At 64.1% G+C, this 25,563-nt stretch overlaps 2 protein-coding genes across 2 annotated transcripts; one reads left to right on the top strand and one right to left on the bottom strand.

Moving 5' to 3' along the window:
* Window positions 1–537: 537 nt before the first annotated feature.
* TMEM147 (transmembrane protein 147) lies at window positions 538–3,654 on the top strand. The gene is made up of 4 exons (XM_075489527.1): window positions 538–638; window positions 1,270–1,402; window positions 2,399–2,520; window positions 3,513–3,654. The coding sequence occupies exons 1-4, from the start codon at window positions 538–540 to the stop codon at window positions 3,631–3,633; spliced, it is 477 nt and encodes a 158-aa protein (XP_075345642.1). The 3' UTR covers window positions 3,634–3,654.
* A 666-nt stretch (window positions 3,655–4,320) lies between these two features.
* ATP4A (ATPase H+/K+ transporting subunit alpha) lies at window positions 4,321–23,640 on the bottom strand. The gene is made up of 23 exons (XM_075489522.1): window positions 23,623–23,640; window positions 21,865–21,972; window positions 18,518–18,577; window positions 17,003–17,206; window positions 16,251–16,364; window positions 16,030–16,164; window positions 15,815–15,932; window positions 15,469–15,737; window positions 14,830–15,028; window positions 14,617–14,726; window positions 13,943–14,077; window positions 13,175–13,355; window positions 11,344–11,513; window positions 10,548–10,684; window positions 10,208–10,358; window positions 9,037–9,205; window positions 8,806–8,960; window positions 7,993–8,116; window positions 6,363–6,508; window positions 6,158–6,291; window positions 5,529–5,630; window positions 4,464–4,555; window positions 4,321–4,349 (listed from the first exon to the last, which is right to left on the bottom strand). The coding sequence occupies exons 1-23, from the start codon at window positions 23,632–23,634 to the stop codon at window positions 4,321–4,323; spliced, it is 3,054 nt and encodes a 1,017-aa protein (XP_075345637.1). The 5' UTR covers window positions 23,635–23,640.
* Window positions 23,641–25,563: the final 1,923 nt, after the last annotated feature.

Raw genomic sequence — 25,563 nt, 5'->3', positions numbered from 1 at the left:
GGGGTCTATAGGGGCTATGGCAGAGCTACAGGGGCTATGGGGAACTTAGGGGGGCTGTGGTGGCATATGGGGACTATGGAGGCTGTAGATGGTATGGGGGACCTATGGGGAGCTATGGGGTCTGTAGGGCTATGGTGGAGCTATAGGGGCTATGGGGAACTTACGGGGGCTATGGTGGGGATATGGGGACTATGGAGACTGTAGGTGGTATGGGGGGGGCTTATGGGGGGCTATGGGGTCTATAGGGGCTATGGCAGAGCTATAGGGGCTATGGGGAACTTAGGGGGGGGCTATGGTGGGGATATGGGGACTATGGAGGCTGTAGGTGGTATGGGGGGGGGCTATGGGGTCTATAGGGGCTATGGCAGAGCTACAGGGTCTATGGGGAACTTAGGGGGGCTGTGGTGGGCATATGGGGACTATGGAGGCTGTAGATGGTATGGGGGACCTATGGGAGCTATGGGGTCTGTAGGGGCTATGGTGGAGCTATAGGGGCTATGGGGAACTTACGGGGGCTATGGTGGGGATATGGGCACTATGGAGACTGTAGGTAGTATGGGGGGGCTTATGGGGGGCTATGGGGTCTATAGGGGCTATGGCGGAGCTATAGGGGCTATGGGGAACTTAGGGGCGCTATGGTGGGGGATATGGGGACTATGGAGACTGTAGCTGGTATGGGGGGGCTATGGGGTCTATAGGGGCTATGGCAGAGCTACAGGGTCTATGGGGAACTTAGGGGGGCTATGGTGGGCATATGGGGACTATGGAGGCTGTAGATGATATGGGGGACCTATGGGGAGCTATGGGGTCTGTAGGGGCTATGGGGAACTTACGGGGGGCTATGGTGGGGATATGGGGACTATGGAGACTGTAGGTAGTATGGGGGGGGCTTATGGGGGACTATGGGGTCTATAGGGGCTATGGGGAACTTAGGGGGGCTATGGTGGGGATATGGGGACTATGGAGGCTGTAGGTGGTATGGGGGACCTATGGAGGCTATGGGGGCTATGGTGGAGCTATAGGGGCTATGGGGAACTTACGGGGGCTATAGGGACCTATAAGGGCATGGAGGGGGGGGCTATGGGGGGTGACAGGGGACCTATGGGGGCTATAGGGGACTGCAGGAGCCTGTGCGCGTATCCATAGGACCCTTGAAGACCCTGTGGGGGTGCTCTGGGGACCTATAGGGGTGTATGGGATGCTGGGGGGTGGGAAGGGGAGATGGGAGGGCTCTGGGGATCTATAGGTGCCAAGGGGGGGGATCTATAGGACCCTGGCATCCGGGGTCCCCCCTCACCGGACGCCGGGGCCCGCAGGTGCGTCCCGCTGTGGGGTGGGGGCGCGGGGGGTGGAGTTCGACTGGCGGCACCTGCAGATGGGGCTGGACTCCAACATCAGCCTGGTGAGGGGGGGGGGCAACTGGGGGACTGGGAGGACTGGGGGGGGACTGGGGGGGCGAGGGGGAGGGGACTGGGAGAACGGGGGGGTGACTGGAGGGGACTGGGAGGACTGGGGGAGTGACTGGGGGGGACTGGGAGGACTGGGGGGGCGAGGGGGGGGGGGACTGGGAGAACGGGGGGGTGACTGGAGGGGACTGGGAGGACTGGGGGAGCGACTGGGGGGGACTGGGAGGACTGGGGGGGCGAGGGGGGGGGACTGGGAGAATGGGGGGGTGACTGGAGGGGACTGGGAGGACTGGGGGAGTGACTGGGGGGGACTGGGAGGACTGGGGGGGCGAGGGGGGGGGGACTGGGAGAACGGGGGGGTGACTGGAGGGGACTGGGAGGACTGGGGGAGCGACTGGGGGGGACTGGGAGGACTGGGGGGGCGAGGGGGGGGGGACTGGGAGGACGGGGGGGGCAACTGGTGGGGACTGGGGGGGGCGACTGGGGGCACTGGGAGGACTGGGGGGTGACTGGAGGGGAGTGGGAGGACTGGGGGGGCAACTGGGGGGGCGACTGGGGGGACTGGGAGGACTGGGGGCAGTGATTAGGGGGACTGGGGGGGTGAGTGGGGGGGACTGGGAGAATGGGGGGTGACTGGAGGGGAGTGGGAGGACTGGGGGGGTGACTGGGAAGGACTGGGGGGGTGACTGGGAGGACTGGGAAGTGACTGGGGGGGACTGGGAGGATGGGGGGGGTGACTAGGGGTACTGGGAGGACTGGGGGGGGTGACTGGGGGTACTGGGGGTGCTAACTGGGGGAGGTTAATTGCCCTGGGGGGGGCGCAAGGGGGTAACTGCCCCCCCCATACCCCATAATTGCCCTTGGGGGGGGTAATTGGGGGTCATTATCCCCCGGGGGGGGGGGGGGTGTTCTTCCCCCTGGGGGGTGTTCTTGCCCCTGGGGGGGTCCTTATCCCCCCCTCACCCTCCCTTTTGCCCCCCCCCCCCCCCCAGGCACGTCACGTAGCGGCGGCCGCCCTGCTCTGGGCTTCGGGGCGTCACGACCTCCCCCCCCGCCTGCGCCTGCCCCTGGGGGGGCTGCTGGCTGCCGCCGCCTACGAGGGCTTCCTCACCGGGTAGGCGGGGCTTAACCGGGGGCGGGGCTTAACCGGGGGCGGGGCTTCGTCCTGGGGGCGGGGCTAAGGGACACCCACCCACCCCCCCCCTTGGGGGGGCTGCTGGCTGCTGCTGCCTAGGAGGGCTTCCTCTCTGGTGGGCGGGGCTTCAGGAGGGGGCGGGGCTTCAGGAGGGGGCGGGGCTTCAGGAGAGGGCGGGGCTAAGGGCGCCCCCCCCCCCCCCCGGTGGGGGGGGGGGCTGCTGGCTGCTGCTGCCTAGAGGGCTTCCTCCCCGGTGGGTGGGGCTTAGTGGTGGGTGGGGCTTCACGAGGGGGCGGGGCTTCGTCGTGGGGGCGGGCCTAAGGGGTGTGTCCCCCCCCTTTGGGGGGGTGGGGCTGCTGCTGCCTAGGAGGGCTTCTTCCCCGTGTGGGTGGGGCTTCACAAGGGGGTGGGGCTTCACAAGGGGGTGGGGCTTTGGAGGGCTGTCCCTGAGTGGCTGCTGCTTTAGAAGGGGTGGGGCTTCCATGAGGGAGGCGTGGCTTGGGAGAGAAGGGTGGGGCTTTATTGGGGCGGGGCCTAATTAGGGGCGGGGTTCCTGGTGGCTGCTGCAAGGCCTTGCGCTGCATGGGCGGGGCTTCCTTGCTGAGTGGGTGGGACTAAGGGGGTGGGCGTTCCCCAGTGGGTGGGCAGGGCTTATGCTGGGAGGGGCGGGGCCTACACTGAGGGGCGTGGCCTCCAGGAGGCTGCACCAGCTGGGGGAAGGTGTGGAGGGGGTGGGGCTTGAAGACAGGGGGTGTGGCCTTGCTGCCCACTTGGGGGCGGTGCCGGTTGCTTGGGGGCGTGGCCTGCTAGTGGAGGGTGTGGCTTGAGTTTGTGGGCGTGGCTTGTAAGTCAGCAACCAGGCTAGACCCTTAGTGGGGAGATCTGAAGATGGTGGGGCGGGGCTCCTGGGGGGGGGGCGTGGCATCTGTAGTGGGCGTGCCCCCCCTGAAGCCCCACCCTCTTCCCCACAGGTGGGCGGGGCAAGCGCTGGGGCTGGGTCCCTGGGGTGCGCTGGGGCTGCGGGCGCTGGGGGCGGTGGCCTTGGGGCTGGGGGCCCTGAGGCTGCTCGTCCCCCTCCTGCCCCCCCCCTGAATTAAAGGCACCTATAGAATCTGTGAGAGCTTTATTGGACCCAGGCGTCTGGGAGAGGACCCAGATATTTGGGGGGACCCAGGCGTTGGGGGGGAGGGGGGGGGAATCCAGGCATCAGGGGGGACCCAGGATGTCAGGGGGGATCTGGGTATTTGGGGGGGGGGGGGCACCCAGGCATTTGGGGGGACCCAGGTGTGTGTGTGGGGGACCCAGGCATTTGGGGGGACCCAGGCATTGGGGGGGAACCCAGGTGTCCGGGGGGGGGATCCAGGCGTTTGGGGGGGTCCCAGGCATTTGGGGGGGACGCTCAGGAATCTGGGGGGGGACCCAGGTGTTTGGGGGAACCCAGGTATTTGGGGGGACCCAGGTGTGTGTGGGGGAGACCCAGGCATTTGGGGGGACTCAGGCATTTGGGGGGACCCAGGCATTTGGGCAAGGGATCCAGGCATCCAGGGGGGACCCAGGTATTTGGGGGGGGGACCCAGGCATTTGGGGGGACCCAGGAATCTGGGGGTGGGGGGATCCAGGCATCCGGTGGGATCCAGGTGTCTGGGGGAACCCAGGTATTTGGGGGGTGGTCCAGGTATTTGGGGGGACCCAGGCATTCGGGTGGGGGACCCAGGCATCCAGGGGGGACCCAGGTTTTGGGGGGACCCAGGCATCTGGGGCAACACATCAGCCTCCATCTCAGTAGTAGAGCTCTCGGTCCCACCAACCTGGAGGGGAGGGGGAAGACACAGAGGGGTGAGGGTGGGGGGGGACGGGACCCTGGGGGGGGACCCCGGCATCCGGGGATGGGGGCACCCAGGTATCTGGGACCGGCCACTCACTGCCCGGGTGTCTCCGCACTCCCAGTTTTCGGATTTCGTCGTAGATGAGGATGAGGAGGCCGAAGGGCATCGGCACGAACCACCACTGGAAGCTGGGGGATGGGGGGGACACACACACACACGGGGTCAGGGGACCCAGGTGGCCCAGAGGGGACCCAGGTGGCCGGGAAGGGGACACGGGCATCCTGGAAGGGGACCCAGGTGGCCGGGAAGGGGTCGGGGGGGACCCAGGCGTCCTGGAAGGGGACCCAGGTGGCCGGGAAGGGGTCGGGGGGGACCCAGGCGTCCTGGAAGGGGACCCAGGTGGCCGGGAAGGGGTCAGGAGGGGACCCAGGCATTGGGAAGGGGACCCAGGTGGCCGGGAAGGGGTCAGGAGGGGACCCAGGAGTCCTTGGGGGGGGACCCAGGCGTCCCGGAGGGGACCCAGGTGTCCGGGAAGGGGTCGGGGGGGGACCCAGGCATTTGGGAAGGGGACCCAGGTGTCCGGGAAGGGGTCGGGGGGGGACCCAGGCATTTGGGAAGGGGACCCAGGTGGCCGGGAAGGGGTCGGGGGGGACCCAGGCATTGGGAAGGGGACCCAGGTGTCTGGGAAGGGGTCAGGGGGGGACCCAGGCATTTGGGAAGGGGACCCAAGTGTCCGGGAAGGGGACCCAGGCATCTGGGAAGGGGATGGGGGCATCCTGGAAGGGGACCCAGGTGTCCGGGAAGGGGTCGGGGGGGGACCCAGGCATTTGGGAAGGGGACCCAAGTGTCCGGGAAGGGGACCCAGGCATCTGGGAAGGGGATGGGGGCATCCTGGAAGGGGACCCAGGTGTCCGGGAAGGGGTCAGGAGGGGACCCAGGAGTCCTTGGGGGGGGACCCAGGCGTCCCGGAGGGGACCCAGGTGTCCATGAAGGGGTCAGGAGGGGACCCAGGTGTCCGGGAAGGGGACCCAGGTGTCCGGGAAGGGGTCGGGGGGGACCCAGGCGTCCGGGAAGGGGACCGGGGTGTCCACGAGGGGGTCAGGAGGGGACCCAGGCATTGGGAAGGGGTCGGGGGGGGGGGACCCAGGCGTCCGGGCCCACCGGATGGGCATGAAGTTGAAGACGTTGGGCATCCCGGGGCAGTAGCAGAGGAAGCAGCCGATGGACACCTGGAACACGATGGCGATCACCAGGATCCGGTTCCTGCCGGGAGATGGGCCCCTATAGCGCTCTGGGGGCTCCTATAGTGCCCCATAGGCACCCCACGGGCACCTGTAGTGCCGCACAGGCTCCTATAGCAGAGCCCCTGTGGCCCCTATATCCCCATAGGCACTGGGGGGTATATACACACACGGGCACTAGAAGAGGCCCCATAGCCCCCTATAGCCTGCTAGGCAGCGACAGAGCCCCCATAACCCCTATAGGCACTAAAAGAACCCCTATAGACCCCATAGGCAACAGGAGAGCCCCTATAGCCCTCATAGCCCCCAGAAGAAACCCTACAGGCCCCATAGACACCAGCAGAGCCCTCACAGGCACTGGAAGAGCCTTTATAGCCCCCGGAAGAACCCCTATAGCCCCCATAGGTACTGGCAGAGCCCCTACACCCTGATAGTCGCTGGAAGAAGCCCCATAGCCCCCATTGGCACCAGCAGAGTCCCATCATCCCTTTGGCCCCCATAAGCACTTGAAGAGCCCCTATAGCCCCCCTATAGGGCCCCTATAGGCACCGGAAGAGGCCCTGCTGGAAGAGGGAGAGGCGTCGGGTCTTGCGGATGAGGACGTCGGCGATCTGGCACATCTCGATGCTGATGAAGAAGACGGTGTAGCAGGTGTACTGCTGGTAGTGGCGTTGCTCGAAGGTCTACGGGCGACATACAGGTCAGCGAGGGGGATGTATAGGGTCCTATAGGGGTCTACAGGGATTGCGCGTACCCATTCTTGGCCGTAGCTGTCCTGCAGCTCCTGTTCGTGGGTGTCCTCCCAACGTGGGCGCAACCCCAAGCAGAGCAGAGGCCACCAACCCTCCTGTGCCATCGCCACGAAGTAGTCGGTGAAGCCGGCGAAGGACTGGATGGCGCCTACCAGGGTGGGCAGGGTTAGGTGGGGACCCAGGTGTCCGGGCACCCAGGGACCCAGGCGTCTGGGTGGCCAGGGACCCATGGACCCAGGCGTTGGGGTGTCCGGGGACCCAGGCATCCAGGTGGCCAAGGAGCTAGGGACCCAGGCATCTGGGTACCCAGGGACATCTGGGGACTCAGGTGCCCAGGGACCCATGGACCTGTGGACCCAAGCACCCAGGCACCCCAGGGACATCTGGGGACCCAAGCATCCAGGGACCCATGGACCTGTGGACCCAAGCACCAAGGGACCCAGGCGTCCAGGTACCCAGGAACATCTGGGGACCCAAGCACCCAGGGACCCAGGTGTCCAGGTACCCAGGAACATCTGGGGACCCAAGCATCCAGGGACCCATGGACCTGTGGACCCAAGCACCCAGGCACCCCAGGGACATCTGGGGACCCAAGCATCCAGGGACCCATGGACCTGTGGACCCAAACACCCAGGGACCCAGGCGTCCAGGTACCCAGGAACATCTGGGGACCCAAGCATCCAGGGACCCATGGACCTGTGGACCCAAGCACCCAGGGACCCAGGCGTCCAGGTACCCAGGAACATCTGGGGACCCAAGCATCCAGGGACCCATGGATCTGTGGACCCAAGCACCCAGGGACCCAGGCGTCCAGGTACCCAGGAACATCTGGGGACCCAAGCATCCAGGGACCCATGGATCTGTGGACCCAAGCACCCAGGGACCCAGGCGTCCAGGTACCCAGGAACATCTGGGGACCCAAGCATCCAGGGACCCATGGACCTGTGGGCCCAAGCACCCAGGGACCCAGGCGTCCAGGTACCCAGGAACATCTGGGGACCCAAGCATCCAGGGACCTGTGGACCCAAGCACCCAGGGACCCAGGCGTCCAGGTACCCAGGAACATCTGGGGACCCAAGCATCCAGGGACCCATGGATCTGTGGACCCAAGCACCCAGGGACCCAGGCGTCCAGGTACCCAGGGACATCTGGGGACTCAAGCATCCAGGGACCCATGGACCTGTGGACCCAAGCACCCAGGGACCCAGGCGTCCAGGGACCAAGGGACCCAGGTGTCTGGGGACTCAAGCATCCAGGAACCCAGGGCCCAAGACGTCCAGGGACCTGGGTGTCCAGGCACCCAGGAGTCCAAGTGGCCAGGGACCCAGGCATCCAGGTGTCCAGGGACCCAGGTGACCAAGGACCCAGGTGACCAGGTGGCCAAGGACCTAGGTGTCTAAGGATCCAGATGTCCAGGGACCTGGGGACCCTGGTGTCCGAGTGTCCAGGGACCCAGGTACCTGGGTGGCCAGGGACCTGGGTGTCTGGAGACCCAGGCATCTGGGGCACCCCAACATCTACACCAGCCAGACCCCTCCCCCAGTTGGGGGACACTCACCCCCTCCCCTAGTTGGACCCTGGTGTCTGCGCCCCTCACCCACCCCCGAGGGGACCCCGGCGTCCGGGCCGTACCGATCTGGAAGTAGGAATAAGCCGCCAAGGGTTCGTTGACCAACCGGTCGCGTCGAGGGTTGCGGGGCTTCAGGTGCATGATGTCACTCTCCGCCCTCTCGTAGGCCAAGGAGACCGAGGGGAACTGTGGACCCAGGCATCCGGGTGAGGGACCCAGGTGACCGGGAGGGGACCCGACATCTGGTTGGGGGACCCCGCTATCTGGGTGGTGGACCCAGCCCTTGGGGTGAAGGACCCAAGTGTCTGGGTGAAGGACCAAGGTGTCAGGGTGAAGGACCCAAGTGTCTGGGTGAAGGACCAAGGTGTCAGGGTGAGGGACTCAAGGTGTTGGGGTGAAGGACCAAGGTGTTGGGGTGAAGGACCAAGGTGTCAGGGTGAAGGACCAAGGTGTCAGGGTGAGGGACTCAAGGTGTTGGGGTGAAGGACCCAAGTGTCTGGGTGAAGGACCAAGGTGTCCGGGTGAAGGACCCAAGTATCTGGGTGAAGGACCAAGGTGTCAGGGTGAGGGACTCAAGGTGTCAGGGTGAGGGACTCAAGGTGTTGGGGTGAAGGACCCAAGTGTCTGGGTGAAGGACCAAGGTGTCCGGGTGAGGGACTCAAGGTGTCAAGGGTGAAGGACCAAGGTGTCAGGGTGAGGGACCCAGGCATCCAGGAAGGACCCCCGTGTCCCGGTGAGGCACCCAGATTCTTGGGTGAAGAACCTCAACGGCCATATGAAGAACCCTGGTTCTTGGGTGAGGAACCTCCAACGATGGAGCGGTTGATGGACCCTGGTGTCTGGGTGCGGGGGGACCTGAGGGTCCGGGCACTCACGATGTCAGTGCAGAGCTCGATGAAGAGGATGGTGATGCAGCCCAAGGGCAGGGGGACGCTGGCCGTGATGTAGATGAGGTAAGGAGTCAACTCGGGGATGTTCTTGGTCAAGGTGTAGGCGATGGACTTCTTCAGGTTGTCAAAGATCAAGCGGCCTGGGAAGGGTAGGGACAGCGCGTCACCAGGGTGGTGTCACCTCGTGTCACCCACCCCTGGTGTCCCCAGCCCCACCTTGTTCCACGCCGGTGACGATGGAGGCGAAGTTGTCATCGAGGAGGATCATGTCGGCTGCGTTCTTGGCGGCGTCAGAGCCGGCGATGCCCATGGCCACCCCGATGTCGGCCTTCTTCAGCGCCGGGGAGTCGTTCACCCCGTCACCTGTCACCGCCACGATGGCACCCTGGTGACATGGGGACCGGAGGGGTGAGGGATGAGGACCATCCCCATCCCCTCCATGGTGGCACCTTGGGGACGCAGGGACCAGAGGGATGGGGACGGGGATCATCCCCATCCCCTCCATGGTGGCACCTTGGGCACGCAGGGACCAGAGGGATGGGGACGGGGACCATCCCCATCCCTTCCATGGTGGCACCTTGGGGACGCAGGGACCAGAGGGATGGGGACGGGGACCATCCCCATCCCCTCCATGGTGGCACCTTGGGCACGCAGGGACCAGAGGGATGGGGACGGGGACCATCCCCATCCCCTCCATGGTGGCACCTTGGGGACGCAGGGACCAGAGGGATGGGGACGGGGACCATCCCCATCCCCTCCATGGTGGCACCTTGGGGACGCAGGGACCAGAGGGATGGGGACGGGGACCATCCCCATCCCCTCCATGGTGGCACCTTGGGGACGCAGGGACCAGAGGGATGGGGACGGGGACCATCCCCATCCCCTCCATGGTGGCACCTTGGGGACGCAGGGACCAGAGGGATGGGGACGGGGACCATCCCCATCCCCTCCATGGTGGCACCTTGGGGACGCAGGGACCAGAGGGATGGGGACGGGGACCATCCCCATCCCCTCCATGATGGCACCTTGGGGACACGGAGCCCATTGCCATCTCCACCATGATGGCACCCTGAGGACAGGGATGCTGGGGACACGCCTTTGGTCATCCCAATGTCCCCAAGGCCACCCAATGTCTCCTCTCCACGGGGACTGGCAGTGGCTTCGAGTTGTGCCCGTGTCCCCAGTGTCACCGACTTCCCCAGTGTCCCTCCAACGTCCCCCCCGTGTCCCCCAATGTCCCTAGTGTCCCCATGCCTCCCAATGTCCCCATGCCTCCAGCATCCCCATGCCCGCAGTGTCCCCCCATGTCCCCAACATCTCCATGCCCCCAGTGTCCCCCATGTCCCCAATGTCCCCTATGTCCCCAATGTCCCCTCAGTGTCCCCACCAGCCGCTGGCAGCTCTCCACGATGACAAGTTTCTGCTGCGGTGACGTCCGGGCGAAGACCATCTCAGGGTGGGCGCGCAGAAGACCCTCCAGAGTCCCCGGTGTCATGGCCGCCAGCTCCGCCCCTGTCACCACCCGCGCCCGCGCTTGCCTGGGGAGGGGGACAACACGACACCGGACACCTGGGTCCCCCCCACCCCGGACATCTGGGTTCTCCCCGTTCCCCACCTCCATGGAGCTGGATCACCCAAGACGTTGTGGTCTCCACCATGGTCCACCCAGGTGCCAAGGTCACCTCCACCCGGACGCCTGGGTCCCCTCCCGGACACCTGGGTCCCACCTGGGGTCCACCCGTTCAAGGGGCACGCGTAGACGAGCTGCCACCTCCTCGGGGGTCTCGCTGCCCTCTGAGATGATGCCAACGGCCGCCGCGATGGCCTTGGCCGTGATGGGGTGGTCTCCGGTCACCATGATGACCTGGGGACAAGGGGACATTGGTGTGGGCCTGATGGCCACCCATGGTCCTGATGGTTCCTCATGGTCCTCTGTGGTCCCCTGTGTCCCCAGTGTCCCCCCATGTGCCTCCATGTTCTTGATGTCCCCCACCATGTCCCCAGTGTTCCCCCCATGTCCTGCCATGTTCTTGATGTCCCCCCATCCTCGTGTCCCCATGTCCACCCCATGTCCCCAAATCCCTCCATGTCCTTCCCTGTCCTTGATGTCCCCCATCTCTACGTCCCTCCCAGTCACCATGTCCATCTTGCATCTCCCATGTGTCCCCATGTCCTTCCATGTCCTTGATGTCCCCCCATCCCCACGTCCCTCCCAGTCCCCATGTCCTTTCATGTCCTTCCGTCTTCTTGATGTCCCCCCATCCCTGTGTCCATCTCAGTCCCCATGTCCCTCCACATCCTTCCATGTTCTTGATGTCCCCCCATCCCCACATCCCTCCCAGTCCCCATGTCCTTCCATGTCCTTGATGTCCCCCCATCCCCACGTCCCTCCCAGTCCCCATGTCCCCCCACATCCTTCCATGTTCTTGATGTCCCCCCATCCCCATGTCCCTCCTAGTCCCCATATCCTCCATGTCCCCATGTCCTCCATGTCCCCATGTCCCCCCCCCCCATGTCCCCTACCCTGATACCAGCCGTGCGACACTTGAGCACGGCCTGGGGGACGGTGGCCCTGGGTGGGTCGATCATGGACACCAGCCCAGCGAAGCAGAGTCCCACGGCCACCTCCGGCAGCTCCTCGGGGTCTGTCCCTGCTGCCACTGTCCCTGCTGGCAGCCAGCAGGCGCAGAACCCTTGGGAGGGACAGGGGGGGACATGAGGGGACACGGGGTGATGCTGGGACTCGTGTGCATGGGGGGTGTTGCATGTCACCCTCCTGCACGTGTGTCCTCCATCCCATGTCCCCTCCAAGTCCCTCCATGTTCCCATGTCCCTCCATCTCCCCATGATGTCCCTCCATCCCCACGTCCCCCCATCCCCATGTCTCCATCTCCCCATGATGTCCCTCCATCCCCACGTCCCCCCATCCCCATTTCCCCCCACACCCCCCATCTCCCCCTACCACCCCCTCACCCCACTCACCCAACACCCTCTCCCCATGTCCCCCCAGCTCCCCATGATGTCCCTCCGTCCCCATGTATCTCCATGTCCGCATCTCCCCATGATGTCCCTCCATCCCCATGTCCCCAGCTCCCCATGATGTCCCTCCATCCCCATGTCTCCATGTCCTCATGATGTCCCTCCATCCCCATGTCTCTCCATGTCCGCATCTCCCCATGATGTCCCTCCATCCCCATGTCTCCATGTCCTCATGATGTCCCTCCATCCCCATGTATCTCCATGTCCGCATCTCCCCATGATGTCCCTCCATCCCCATGTCCCCAGCTCCCCATGATGTCCCTCCATCCCCATGTCTCCATGTCCTCATGATGTCCCTCCATCCCCATGTCTCTCCATGTCCGCATCTCCCCATGATGTCCCTCCATCCCCATGTCTCCATGTCCTCATGATGTCCCTCCATCCCCATGTATCTCCATGTCCGCATCTCCCCATGATGTCCCTCCATCCCCATGTCCCCAGCTCCCCATGATGTCCCTCCATCCCCATGTCTCCATGTCCTCATGATGTCCCTCCATCCCCATGTCTCTCCATGTCCGCATCTCCCCATGATGTCCCTCCATCCCCATGTCTCCCCATGTCCCCATCTCCCTATGATGTCCCTCCATCCCCATGTCTCTCCATGTCCCCTTATCCCCATGATGTCCCTCCATCCCCATGTCTCCATCTCCCCATGATGTCCCTCCATCCCCATGTCTCCACATGTCCCCATCTCCCCATGATGTCCCTCCATCCCCACGTCCCCCCATCCCCATTCCCCCCCACACCTCCCCATCTCCCCCTACCACCCCCTCACCCCACTCACCCAACACCCGCTCCCCACGCCCCCCCAGCTCCCCATGATGTCCCTCCGTCCCCATGTATCTCCATGTCCGCATCTCCCCATGATGTCCCTCCATCCCCATGTCCCCAGCTCCCCATGATGTCCCTCCATCCCCATGTCTCCATGTCCTCATGATGTCCCTCCATCCCCATGTCTCTCCATGTCCGCATCTCCCCATGATGTCCCTCCATCCCCATGTCTCCATGTCCTCATGATGTCCCTCCATCCCCATGTATCTCCATGTCCGCATCTCCCCATGATGTCCCTCCATCCCCATGTCTCCCCATGTCCCCATCTCCCTATGATGTCCCTCCATCCCCATGTCTCTCCATGTCCCCTTATCCCCATGATGTCCCTCCATCCCCATGTCTCCATCTCCCCATGATGTCCCTCCATCCCCATGTCTCTCCATGTCCCCAGCTCCCCATGATGTCCCTCCATCCCCACGTCCCCCCATCCCCATTCCCCCCCACACCTCCCCATCTCCCCCTACCACCCCCTCACCCCACTCACCCAACACCCTCTCCCCACGCCCCCCCAGCTCGGCGTAGGCCCCCTCGAAGGCCTCCCGCCACTGGGCGTCCAGGGCCAGCTCCTGTCCCTTCAGCAGCACTGTGCTGCACCGTTCCAGCACCCGCTCGGGGGCACCTTTCAGCACCAGGAGTTGACGTTCTCCTGCCTCGTGGACCGACAGCTGTCGAAGGACCCGGATGCCTGGGTTCCCACTCGGACGCCTGGGTCCCCCCTGAACACCTGGGTCCCCCTTGGACGCTTGGGTCCCTCATGAACACCAAGGTCCCTCTTGAAACATCTGGGTCCCCCCTGGACACCTGGGTCCCCACCTGGACACCTGGGTCCCCCCTGAATACCTGGGTCCCCCTTGGACACTTGGGTCCCTCACGAACACCAAGGTCCCTCCTGAAACATCTGGGTCCCCCTTGGACACCTGGGTCCCCCTTGGACACTTGGGTCCCTCATGAACACCAAGGTCTCTCCTGAAACATCTGGGTCCCCCCTGGACACCTGGGTCCCCACCTGGACACCTGGGTCCCCCTTGGACGCTTGGGTCCCTCACAAACACCAAGGTCCCTCCTGAAACATCTGGGTGCCCCCTGGACACCTGGGTCCCCCCCTGAACATCTGGGTCCCCCCTGGACACCTGGGTGTCCCCCCCCCCAAGATTCCTGGGTGCCTCCTGGACGCCTGGGTCCCCACCCGGACACCTGGGTCCCCTTCCTGGAGACCTGGGTCCACCCCACGTGGACACCTGGGTCCCCCCACCTGGAACTTGTTGGTGGAGTTGAAGGGCAGCTCGGCCACCTTGGGGAACCGTCCCCGCGCCTCCGCCACCGACCCCACCGTCACCTCCGCGAACTTCAGCAGCGCCGTCTCCGAAGCGTCGCCGATGACCTCACGCTGCGGGGGGGTGGGGCTTAAGCGGAGGGGGCGGGGCCCATATCACCCCATATAGGACCCCCATAGAGGAGGTCCTGGCCCCGTATGCCTCTCCAAGCCCTATATAGGGCCCCTATGGGGGCCCCCGTATTGCCCTCCCAACCCCATATAGGACGTCTATAGGGGTCCTATATGACTTTTCCAGCCCCATATAGTGCCCCTATGTACATCTTGGCCCCTATACATCCCTCCCAGCCCCATATAATGCCCCTATGGGTGTCCTGGGCCTTATATACCCCTCCCAGCCCCATACAGGGACCCTCTGGGGGTTCTGGCCCCCTAGACACCCTTCCTAGCCCCATATAGTGCCCCTATAGGAGTATTAGCCCCTATACCCTTCTCCCAATCCCATATAAAGCCCCATATAGGGCCCCTACATGCCCCTCCCAGCCCCATATAGGGCCCCTACATGCCTTTTCCAGCCTCATATAGGGTCCCTATAGCCCCTCCCAGCCTCCTATAGGGCCCCTATAGGGCCTGTGGCCCCATACGCGTCCCACCTTGGGCACGGGGACGTTGTCTTGTCCCGGCTTGAACTGGGCCCTATTGCAGAGGGTGATGACGCGGCTCAGCATGGTCCACGTCTCCGATGATTGGTCGAAGCTCTGACCTGGGTGGTGGGACATAGGGTGGGGGTCACCTCGGGGAACCCAGGCGTCCAGGGTGGGGTGGAGTGGGGGGGTGGGGGGTGGACCCAGGCATCCGGCTCTCACCCGATTGGTCCTCGGTAGTGTCGGCCGTATGGATCTGGTTGTCGAACCAGAGATGTGCCACCGTCATCCGGTTTTGGGTGAGGGTCCCCGTCTTGTCGGAGCAGATGACCGAGGTGGAACCCAACGTCTCCACTGCTTCCAGGTTCTTCACCACGCAGTTCTTCCGCGCCAGCCGCTTCGCCGTCAACGAGAGGCAAACCTGGGGCCGGTGAAGTCCCTCAGCACCCTGGGGAACCCTGGGAGCCCTATGGCATCCGTGGGACCCTTGGGGACCTCCTGGAGCTGTTGTGGTGGCCTTGGAGCCACCAGGAAAGCAGCTGATGCCCATGGACCCGTAGGGACAACCAGAACCCACAGCGCATCCTTGGGTTGCGTTGGACCCGTGGGTCCTACGTGAGCTCCATGAAGACCCTCAAGGACCTCGTAGCACCCATGGTTTGTGATGGACCCACGGGGACCTACTGGAGCTCCTGTGGTGGCCTTGGAGCCACGGGGACCTCCAGGAAGGTATTTGATGCCCATGGACCCATGGGTCCCATATAAGCTCCATGAAGACCCTCAAGGGCCCCATAGCACCCATGGTTTGTGATGGGACCCACAGCCCTAGAGCTCCAACCCCTGTGATGCCCCAAGCCATACCGTGACAGTAGCCAGCAGCCCCTCAGGGACATAGGCCACGACGATGGCCATGAAGAAGACCATGGCACGGAGGAAGGGGTAGCCGATGACCATGGCCACCACGAAGAAGGTGGCGCCGAAGAAGATGGCGAGGCCGGCGATGATGTCAACAAAATGCTCGATCTCGATGGCGATGGGCGTCTTCTCGTTCTCCACCCCCGAGGCCAAGCTGGCGATGCGCCCGATGATGGTCCGGTCACCCGTGTTGATCACCAACCCCATGGCCGTCCCTATGGGACCCAGATATCTGGGTGGGTTAGGGGACCTAGGCGTCCAGGTGGGACCCAGGCGTCCGGGTGGGACGCACCTTCTAGGCACATGGTGGAGAAGAAAGCGATGTTGCGGGTCTCCAAGGGCGAGTCATGGGTGCACTCGGGTGACCGCGTCTGGGGCTCCGACTCCCCCGTCAATGATGAGTTGTCCACCTGGAGATGGTGGTGGGAGGACACGGCTCACCCCAAGGGGAACCCAGGTGTCCGGGCACCCCCCCCACCATCAAGGGACCCAAGTGTCCAGGCCCACCTTGCAACCCTGAGCTGAGATGATGCGGATGTCTGCAGGAACTCGGTCCCCTCCTTTGATCTCCACCAGGTCACCGACCACCAACTCGTTGGCGTTGATCTGCAGCTTGTCCCCTTCCCGGATCACCGTGGCTTGCTGGGGGTGACAAGGGAACCCAGGCGTCCGGGTGGGGACCCAGGTGTCCGGGTAAGGAAGGGACCCAAGCATCTGGGTGGCCCCACCTGAGGGACGAGGTTCTTGAAGCTGGCGATGATGTTGGTGCTCTTGAACTCCTGGTAGTAGCCGAAGCAGCCGGTGACCACGACGACGGCGATGAGGGCGATGGCGAGGTACAGCTGGGGGTGGTGGGGACAGGATCAGGCCCCCACGGTGGGGACCCAGGCGTCCGAGTACCCCCATCCAAGGGGACCCCGGCGTCCTGCTCGCCAGAGGGTCCCAGGGATCTACTTTCTCCCCCAGAGCCCCCCAGGTTGCCCCCTCCCAAGGGTCCCTGGCTTTCAGGTGCCCCCCAAGATGGACCCAGATGTTCTCCAGATGGACCCAGGTGTTCCCCAACCCAGGGACCCAGGTGTCCTTCCCAGATGGACTCAGATGTCTCCCTAGATGGACCCAGGCATTCCCCAACCCAGATGTTCCCCCAGATGGACCCAGGCGTTCCTCAACCCATGGACCCATGCATCCCTCTAAGATGCACCCAGATGTTCTCCCAGATGAACCCAGATGTTCTCTAGCCCATCAGATGTTTCCCCAAGATGTACCCAGGCACTCCTCAACCCATGGACCCATGTGTGTCCCTCCTAGATGGACCCAGGCATCCCCCCCCAAGACAGACCCAAGCGTTCTCCACCCCAGATGGACCCAGATGTTCCCCCAGATGGACCTAGGTGTTCCTCAACCCATGGACCCATGCGTGTCCCTCTGAGATGAACCCAGATGTCCCCCCACCCAAGATGGACCCAGGCATTCGGCGTACGTTGTCGGAGCTGCCGCGGTCACCCTCCCCCTCCTGCACGCCGTAGGCGATGAGGCAAATGGCCGCCGCCACCCACATCAGGCACTGGAGACCCCCGGCCAACTGCCGCCCAAACTTGACACACTCGGGGGTCCCCCGGGGGGGGCGGAGCTCGTTGGGGCCGTCCCGCAGCAGCCGCTCGGCTGCCACCGCCTCCACCAGGCCCTGCCGGGGTCAAGCGGGGTCATGGGGGTCAGTGGGGTCAACAGGGTTTGTGGGGTCAATGGGGTTGATGGGGTCAATGGGGTTGGTGGGGTCACGGGCATTGGTGGGGTCAACGGGGTTGATGAGGTCAAGAGGTTGATGGAGGTCATGGAGATGAGTGGGGTCAATGGGGTCAATGGGGTTGGTGGGGTCAATGGGGTTGAGGGGTCATGGAGTTGAGTGGGGTCAAGGGGGTTGGTGGGGTCAACGGGGTTGGTGGGGTCAACGGGGTTGGTGGGGTCAATGGGGTTGAGGGGTCATGGAGTTGACTGGGGTCAATGGGGTTGGTGGGGTCAACAGGTTTGAGTGGCGTCAAGGGGGTTGGTGGGGTCAATGGGGTTGGTGGGGTCAATGGGGTCAAGGGGGTTGGTGGGGTCAATGGGGTTGGTGGGGTCAATGGGGTCAAGGGGGTTGGTGGGGTCAACAGGTTTGAGTGGGGTCAAGGGGGCTGGTGGGGGTCATGGAGTCGAGTGGGGTCAAGGGGGTCAACGGGGTTGGTGGGATTGACGGGGTCAACGGCATTGATGGGGTGATGGGGGTCAATGGGGCTGGTGGGGGTCATGGAGTTGAGTGGGGTCAAGGAGGTTGGTGGGGTCAATGGGGTTGGTGGGGTCAACGGGGTTGGTGGGGTCAATGGGGTTGAGTGGGGTCATGGAGTTGAGTGGGGTCAATGGGGTCAATGGGGTTGGTGGGGTCAACAGGTTTGAATGGGGTCAAGGGGGTTGGTGGGGTCAAGGGGGTTGAGGGGTCATGGAGTTGAGTGGGGTCAAGGGGGTTGGTGGGGTCAAGGGGGTTGGTGGGGTCAATGGGGTTGAGGGGTCATGGAGTTGAGTGGGGTCAATGGGGTCAATGGGGTTGGTGGGGTCAACAGGTTTGAGTGGGGTCAAGGGGGTTGGTGGGGGTCATGGAGTTGAGTGGGGTCAAGGGGGTTGGTGGGGTCAATGGGGTTGAGAGGTCATGGAGTCGAGTGGGGTCAATGGGGTCAAGGGGGCTGGTGGGGGTCATGGAGTCGAGTGGGGTCAAGGGGGTCAAGGGGGTTGGTGGGATTGACGGGGTCAACGGGGTTGGTGGGGTGATGGGGGTCAATGGGGCTGGTGGGGGTCAGTGGGGTTGATGGGTCATGGGGGGTCAACAGGGTCAATGAGGTTGATTGGGGTCAAAGTGACCGCTAGGGTCATGGGGTCAATGGGGTCGGGGGGTCAGAGGGTCATAGCGCTGGGAGCCGTGGGGGGTCGTGGCATCGGCCGGGGTCAGAGGTCAGGGGTCACCCACCTTGGTGATGCTGGTGCTGTACTTGAGCTCCAGGTCGTTCACATCCAGCTTGTGGTCATCCTGGGGGCACCCGCCTCAGCACTGACCCCTGACCCCTGACCCCTGACCCTCCCAGTGTCCCCCAGTATAGCCCAGTGCCCTCACTGCCCCTCCCAGTGCCCTATTGACCTTCCCAGTCCCCCTCTTGACCCCTGTTGACCTCCCAATCCTCCCCATTGACCCTCCCAGTCACTCCCAGTGCCCCATTGACCTTTGTTGACCTCCCTGTGCCCACGTTGACCTCCCAGTCCCTCCCAGTTCCCCCCAGTTGCCTCCATTGACCCTTGATGACCCCTCCATACCCCTAGTTGACCTCCCAGTGCCCCCCGTTGACCCCCAGTCCCTCCCAGTGCACCCCCGGTGACCCCTTAGTCCCTCCCAGTCCCCCTTGTTGACCTCCCAGTCTCTCCCAGTCCCCCTTGTTGACCTCCCAGTCCCTCCCAGTCCCCCTTGTTGACCTCCCAGTCTTCCCCATTGACCTCCCAGTCCCCCCAGTTGACCTCCCAGTGCCCCCCATTGGCACCCAGTCCCTCCCAGTGCCCCTTGTTGACCTCCCAGTCTTCCCCATCGGCCTCCCAGTCCCCCCAGTTGACCTCCCAGTTGCCCCCCATTGACCCTCAATCCCTCCCACTGCCTCCCATTGGCACCCAGTCCCTCCCAGTCCCCTTTGTTGACCTCCCAGTCCCTCCCAGTGCCCCTTGTTGACCTCCCAGTCTTCCCCATTGACCTCCCAGTCCCCCCAGTTGACCTCCCAGTGCCCCCCATTGACCCTCAATCCCTCCCAGTGCCTCCCATTGGCACCCAGTCCCTCCCAGTGCCCCTTGTTGACCTCCCAGTCTTCCCCATCGACCTCCCAGTCCCCCCAGTTGACCTCCCAGTTGCCCCCCATTGACCCTCAATCCCTCCCACTGCCTCCCATTGGCACCCAGTCCCTCCCAGTCCCCTTTGTTGACCTCCCAGTCCCTCCCAGTCCCCCTTGTTGACCTCCCAGTCTTCCCCATTGACCTCCCAGTCCCCCCAGTTGACCTCCCAGTGCCCCCCATTGACCCTCAATCCCTCCCACTGCCTCCCATTGGCACCCAGTCCCTCCCAGTCCCCTTTGTTGACCTCCCAGTCCCTCCCAGTCCCCCTTGTTGACCTCCCAGTCTTCCCCATCGACCTCCCAGTCCCCCCAGTTGACCTCCCAGTGCCCCCCATTGACCCTCAATCCCTCCCAGTGCCTCCCATTGGCACCCAGTCCCTCCCAGTGCCCCTTGTTGACCTCCCAGTCTTCCCCATTGACCTCCCAGTCCCCCCACTTGACCTCCCAGTGCCCCCCATTGACCCTCAATCCCTCCCACTGCCTCCCATTGGCACCCAGTCCCTCCCAGTCCCCTTTGTTGACCTCCCAGTCCCTCCCAGTGCCCCTTGTTGACCTCCCAGTCTTCCCCATTGGCCTCCCAGTCCCCCCAGTTGACCTCCCAGTGCCCCCCATTGACCCTCAATCCCTCCCAGTGCCTCCCATTGGCACCCAGTACCTCCCAGTGCCCCTTGTTGACCTCCCAGTCTTCCCCATTGACCTCCCAGTCCCCCCACTTGACCTCCCAGTGCCCCCCATTGACCCTCAATCCCTCCCAGTGCCTCCCATTGGCACCCAGTCCCTCCCAGTGCCCCTTGTTGACCTCCCAGTCTTCCCCATTGACCTCCCAGTCCCCCCAGTTGACCTCCCAGTGCCCCCCATTGACCCTCAATCCCTCCCAGTGCCCCCCATTGGCACCCAGTCCCTCCCAGTGCCCTTTGTTGACCTCCCAGTCTCCCCCACCCACCCCAGTTGACCTCCCAGTGCCCCCCATTGACCCTCAATCCCTCCCAGTGCCCCCATTGGCACCCAGTCCCTCCCAGTCCCCTTTGTTGACCTCCCAGTCTCCTCCACCCGCCCCAGTTGACCTCCCAGTGCTCCCCATTGACCCCCGTTGACCCCTAGTCCCTTCCAGTCCCCCCAGTTGACCTCCCAGTTGCCCCCCCTTGACCCTCAATCCCACCCAGTGCCCCCCATTGGCACCCAGTCCCTCCCAGTCCCCTTTGTTGACCTCCCAGTCCCTCCCAGTGCCCCTTGTTGACCTCCCAGTCTTCCCCATTGGCCTCCCAGTCCCCCCAGTTGACCTCCCAGTGCCCCCCATTGACCCTCAATCCCACCCAGTGCCCCCCATTGGCACCCAGTCCCTCCCAGTGCCCTTTGTTGACCTCCCAGTCTCCCCCACCCACCCCAGTTGACCTCCCAGTGCCCCCCATTGACCCTCAATCCCTCCCAGTGCCCCCATTGGCACCCAGTCCCTCCCAGTCCCCTTTGTTGACCTCCCAGTCTCCCCCACCCGCCCCAGTTGACCTCCCAGTGCTCCCAATTGACCCCCGTTGACCCCTAGTCCCTTCCAGTCCCCCCAGTTGACCTCCCAGTTGCCCCCCCTTGACCCTCAATCCCACCCAGTGCCCCCCATTGGCACCCAGTCCCTCCCAGTCCCCTTTGTTGACCTCCCAGTCCCTCCCAGTGCCCCTTGTTGACCTCCCAGTCTTCCCCATTGGCCTCCCAGTCCCCCCAGTTGACCTCCCAGTGCCCCCCATTGACCCTCAATCCCTCCCAGTGCCTCCCATTGGCACCCAGTCCCTCCCAGTGCCCCTTGTTGACCTCCCAGTCTTCCCCATTGGCCTCCCAGTCCCCCCAGTTGACCTCCCAGTGCCCCCCATTGACCCTCAATCCCACCCAGTGCCCCCCATTGGCACCCAGTCCCTCCCAGTGCCCTTTGTTGACCTCCCAGTCTCCCCCACCCACCCCAGTTGACCTCCCAGTGCCCCCCATTGACCCTCAATCCCTCCCAGTGCCCCCATTGGCACCCAGTCCCTCCCAGTCCCCTTTGTTGACCTCCCAGTCTCCCCCACCCGCCCCAGTTGACCTCCCAGTGCTCCCCATTGACCCCCGTTGACCCCTAGTCCCTTCCAGTCCCCCCAGTTGACCTCCCAGTTGCCCCCCCTTGACCCTCAATCCCACCCAGTGCCCCCCATTGGCACCCAGTCCCTCCCAGTCCCCTTTGTTGACCTCCCAGTCCCTCCCAGTGCCCCTTGTTGACCTCCCAGTCTTCCCCATTGGCCTCCCAGTCCCCCCAGTTGACCTCCCAGTGCCCCCCATTGACCCTCAATCCCTCCCAGTGCCCCCCATTGGCACCCAGTCCCTCCCAGTGCCCCTTGTTAACCTCCCAGTCTCCCCCACCCGCCCCAGTTGACCTCCCAGTGCCCCCCCATTGACCCTCCCAGTCCCTCCCAGTTTCCCCCCATACCACGTCCATCTCCTTCTTCATGTCCTCCAGCTTCTCCTGCTTGCGGCGGCCACGCCCCTTCGGGGCCGGGGGCCGGGGCTTGCCCCGTGGCCCCATCTCATAGCTCTCCTGGGGGTAGAGGTCGGAGGTCAAGGGTCATCTGGGGGTGGGTCCCTCTGTCCATCCCTCCCTCCCTCCCCCATCCCACCTCCATCTTTCCCTTCGCCTCGTGCCACCCTCTCCGTCCGTGTGTCCTGCTGTCTGTCCTGCTGTCACTCCATCCCTCCGTCCATCCCTCCATCCTTCTGTCCATCCTTCTGTCCGTCCCTCCGTCCATCCCTCCATCCCTCCGTCCATCCCTCCATCCTTCTGTCCATCCTTCTGTCCGTCCCTCCGTCCATCCCTCCATCCCTCTGTCCATCCTTCTGTCCATCCCTCTGTCCATCCTTCTGTCCATCCCTCCATTCCTCCATCCATCCTTCTGTCCATCCTTCTGTCCATCCCTCCATTCCTCCATCCATCCTTCTGTCCATCCCTCCGTCCATCCCTCCATCCCTCTGTCCATCCTTCTGTCCATCCCTCCATCCCTTCATCCCTCCCTCCATCCCTCTGTCCATTCTTCTGTCCATCCTTCTGTCCATCCCTCCATCTCTCTGTCCATCCCTCTGTCCATCCCTCCATCCTTCTGTCCATCCTTCTGTCCATCCCTCCATCCCTCTCTCCATTCTTCTGTCCATCCTTCTGTCCATCCCTCCGTCCATCCCTCCATCCTTCTGTCCATCCTTCTGTCCATCCCTCTGTCCATCCCTCCATCCTTCTGTCCATCCTTCTGTCCATCCCTCCATCCCTCTCTCCATTCTTCTGTCCATCCTTCTGTCCATCCCTCCATCCCTCCCTCCATCCTTCTGTCCATCCTTCTGTCCATCCCTCTGTCCATCCTTCTGTCCATCCTTCTGTCCATCCCTCCATCCCTCCATCCCTCTGTCCATCCCTCTGTCCATCCCTCCATCTCTCTGTCCATCCTTCTGTCCATCCTTCTGTCCGTCCCTCCAACTGTCCATCCACTCTTTTGTCCCTCCCTCCATCCCGCCATCCCTTGTCCCTCTGTCCCTCCTTCTTTTCTCTGTCCATCCCTCCAACCCTCCCTCCGTCCCTCTGTCCCTCCCTCCGTCCCTCTGTCCATCCCTCTCTCTCTGTCCATCCATCCGTCCATCCCTGTATCCATCCTGTCCATCCCTCCATCCTTCTGTCCACCCCTCCGTCCCTCCAACCCTCCGTCCACCGCTCTGTCCATCCTTCCATCCTTCTGTCCACCCCTCCATCCCTCCCTCTGTCCATCCTTCCGTCCATCCCTCCATCTCTCCATCCCTCCGTCCCTCTGTTCCTCCCTCCGTCCATCCCGTCATACCTCCATCCGTCCTTCTGTCCATCCTTCCATCCCTCCCCCTCCCCATCCCTCATCCCTCTGTTCCTCCATCCGTCCTTCTGTCCATCCTTCCATCCCTTCCTCCATCCCTCTGTCCATCCTTCCGTCCCTCCCTCCATCCCTCCCTCCATCTTTCCGTCCCTCCCTCTGTCCATCCTTCCGTCCGTCCCTCCATCTCTCCATCTTCCTGTCCATCCCTCCACCCCTCTGTTCCTCCATCCGTCCTTCTGTCCATCCGTCCATCCCTCCATCCGTCCCTCTGTCCATCCTTCCATCCCTCCCTCCGTCCACCCCTCCCTCTCTCCATCCCTCCCTCCATTTTCCTCCATCTTTTCCGCCTCCCCACCCCTCACCTCCTTCCCCATGGCTCTTCCCAGCAGCTCCCAGTGCCTCCCAGTGCCTCCCAGTCCCCTCTCCACCTCCCCTTATACCCCACGGGGAACCGCCCCAAGGTGACCTCGCCCGGACGCTTGGGTCCTCCTGCGTGGGTGCAGGGGAGGGTGGGGACACCCGGACGCTTGGGTCCCTTTTTGGGGGGGTGGGGGTGGGAATTAGGACAACCAGGACCCAAGGGGGTCTGGGGGGTGGGGTTACCCGGACTCCTGGGTCCCCCCAAACACCTGGGTCCCCCCAAACATCTGCCTCACATGGGGGGCAGGAGGGTGGCCCCCCCCCCCCCCAGGCCCACGCCGCCCTCGGGCCGCCCTTGATGCCCTCCCCCCCCCCCCACCCCCCCCTTATCAGATTCTGGCTTATCAAGTGTGGGGGAGGGGAGGCCCCAGCTCCCTGGGTTCCCTTTTGCTGCTCGTTAATGATTAATTACTGATATCTTATCGGCCTCGTTCCCGACGTCCCCGTGACGTTGGGGGGGGGGGGAGTTATGGGGGGGGGGAGTTATGGGGGGGGGGAGGTCTTTGGGGACCCATGCGTCCCAACTCCCATCATGCTTTGCTCTAAGCTCAGCTACCGCCGTCCTTCCGGGGGACGCAGGCGTTGGGGCACCTCGCCCCTCCCCCCCCCCCCATTTTGGGGGGGGACACGGGCATCCGGTGACTCCGCACCCCCCCCCCCCTTCCATCTTGGAGGGGGGGGGGAGACCCAAACATCTGGGGGGGAGGGGGGGGGGAAGTTCCCATCATGCCTTGCTCTACCCCATAACCACCATTGCCCTTCTAGGTGGCCCCGTGGTGGGACCCTGCATGGCTTGGGTGAAGCCAAGCCATTCCCTTCCCCCACCCTTCCCTCCCCCACCCCTCCCACCTCCTCCCCTCCCCCACCACCACCCCACCCCCCCCCTCCATCACCACCAAAAAGGGAACCCAGCCATCCGGGCTCCCATGATGCTTTGCTCTGCCCCCCAAGGGGACCCAGGTGTCCGGGTTCCTTGCAGGCTTTGCGGTGGTGGGGCGGAGAAGACGGCGGGGGGGGAGGGGGGGGGGGGGCTGGGAGGGGGTGGTGGGGGTGGTGGTGGTGGTGGTGGTGGTGGTAGGGTGGCATGACCCGCCCCGGACACCTGGGTCCCCTGTGGGGCACGGCCCGAACGTGTGGGTCCGCTGCACAAAACGCGCCCGGACGCTTGGGTCCTTCGTCCTTCAAGATCAACTTGAGGAGGGGTCAGGTGAGAGGGGACCCTTGATGGGACCGGACGCCTGGGTCCTCAGGAGGAGAAGGGATGGGTGGCTGGGTCGCTTTGGGGCATCTATGGGGTGGTGGGACCCAGACGCCTGGGTCCCTTTGGGGTAGGAGGTCTATGGGGTGGTGGGAGATCTGGGGTGGTGGGACGCATGGGGTGGTGGGATCCAGACGCCTGGGTCCCTTTGGGGTAGGAGGTCTATGGGGTGGTGGGACATCTGGGGTGGTGGGATGCATGGGGTGGTGGGACGCATGGGGACACCTGGGTCCCTTTGGGGTAGGAGGTCTATGGGGTGGTGGGACATCTGGGGTGGTGGGATGCTTGGGGTGGTGGGACGCATGGGGTGGTGGGATCCAGACGCCTGGGTCCCTTTGGGGTAGGAGGTCTATGGGGCGGTGGGACATCTGGGGTGGTGGGATGCATGGGGTGGTGGGACGCATGGGGACACCTGGGTCCCTTTGGGGTAGGAGGTCTATGGGGTGGTGGGACATCTGGGGTGGTGGGATGCTTGGGGTGGTGGGACGCATGGGGTGGTGGGATCCAGACGCCTGGGTCCCTTTGGGGTAGGAGGTCTATGGGGTGGTGGGACATCTGGGGTGGTGGGATGCATGGGGTGGTGGGACGCATGGGGACACCTGGGTCCCTTTGGGGTAGGAGGTCT

This window comes from Mycteria americana, unplaced genomic scaffold (genome assembly GCF_035582795.1).
Source record: "Mycteria americana isolate JAX WOST 10 ecotype Jacksonville Zoo and Gardens unplaced genomic scaffold, USCA_MyAme_1.0 Scaffold_170, whole genome shotgun sequence".
NCBI lineage: Eukaryota > Metazoa > Chordata > Aves > Ciconiiformes > Ciconiidae > Mycteria > Mycteria americana.
The sequence above is the reverse complement of the archived record's forward strand: the minus strand, read 5'-3'. Positions and strand labels throughout refer to the sequence as shown.

Bases quoted from the DNA above. Each gene is read 5' to 3' on its own strand.
- ATP4A (XM_075489522.1), bottom strand. The intron at 14,727-14,829 runs GTGAGAGCCGGA...CCCACCACCCAG, and splicing joins CACTACCGAGGACCAATCGG to GTCAGAGCTTCGACCAATCA. The intron at 10,685-11,343 runs GTAGGGGACATG...CCTTGTCCCCAG, and splicing joins GTCGCACGGCTGGTATCAGG to GTCATCATGGTGACCGGAGA.
- TMEM147 (XM_075489527.1), top strand. From the start codon at position 538: ATGGAGACTGTAGGTAGTATGGGGGGGCTTATGGGGGGCTATGGGGTC. The intron at 1,403-2,398 runs GTGAGGGGGGGG...CCCCCCCCCCAG, and splicing joins TGGACTCCAACATCAGCCTG to GCACGTCACGTAGCGGCGGC. The intron at 2,521-3,512 runs GTAGGCGGGGCT...TCTTCCCCACAG, and splicing joins TACGAGGGCTTCCTCACCGG to GTGGGCGGGGCAAGCGCTGG.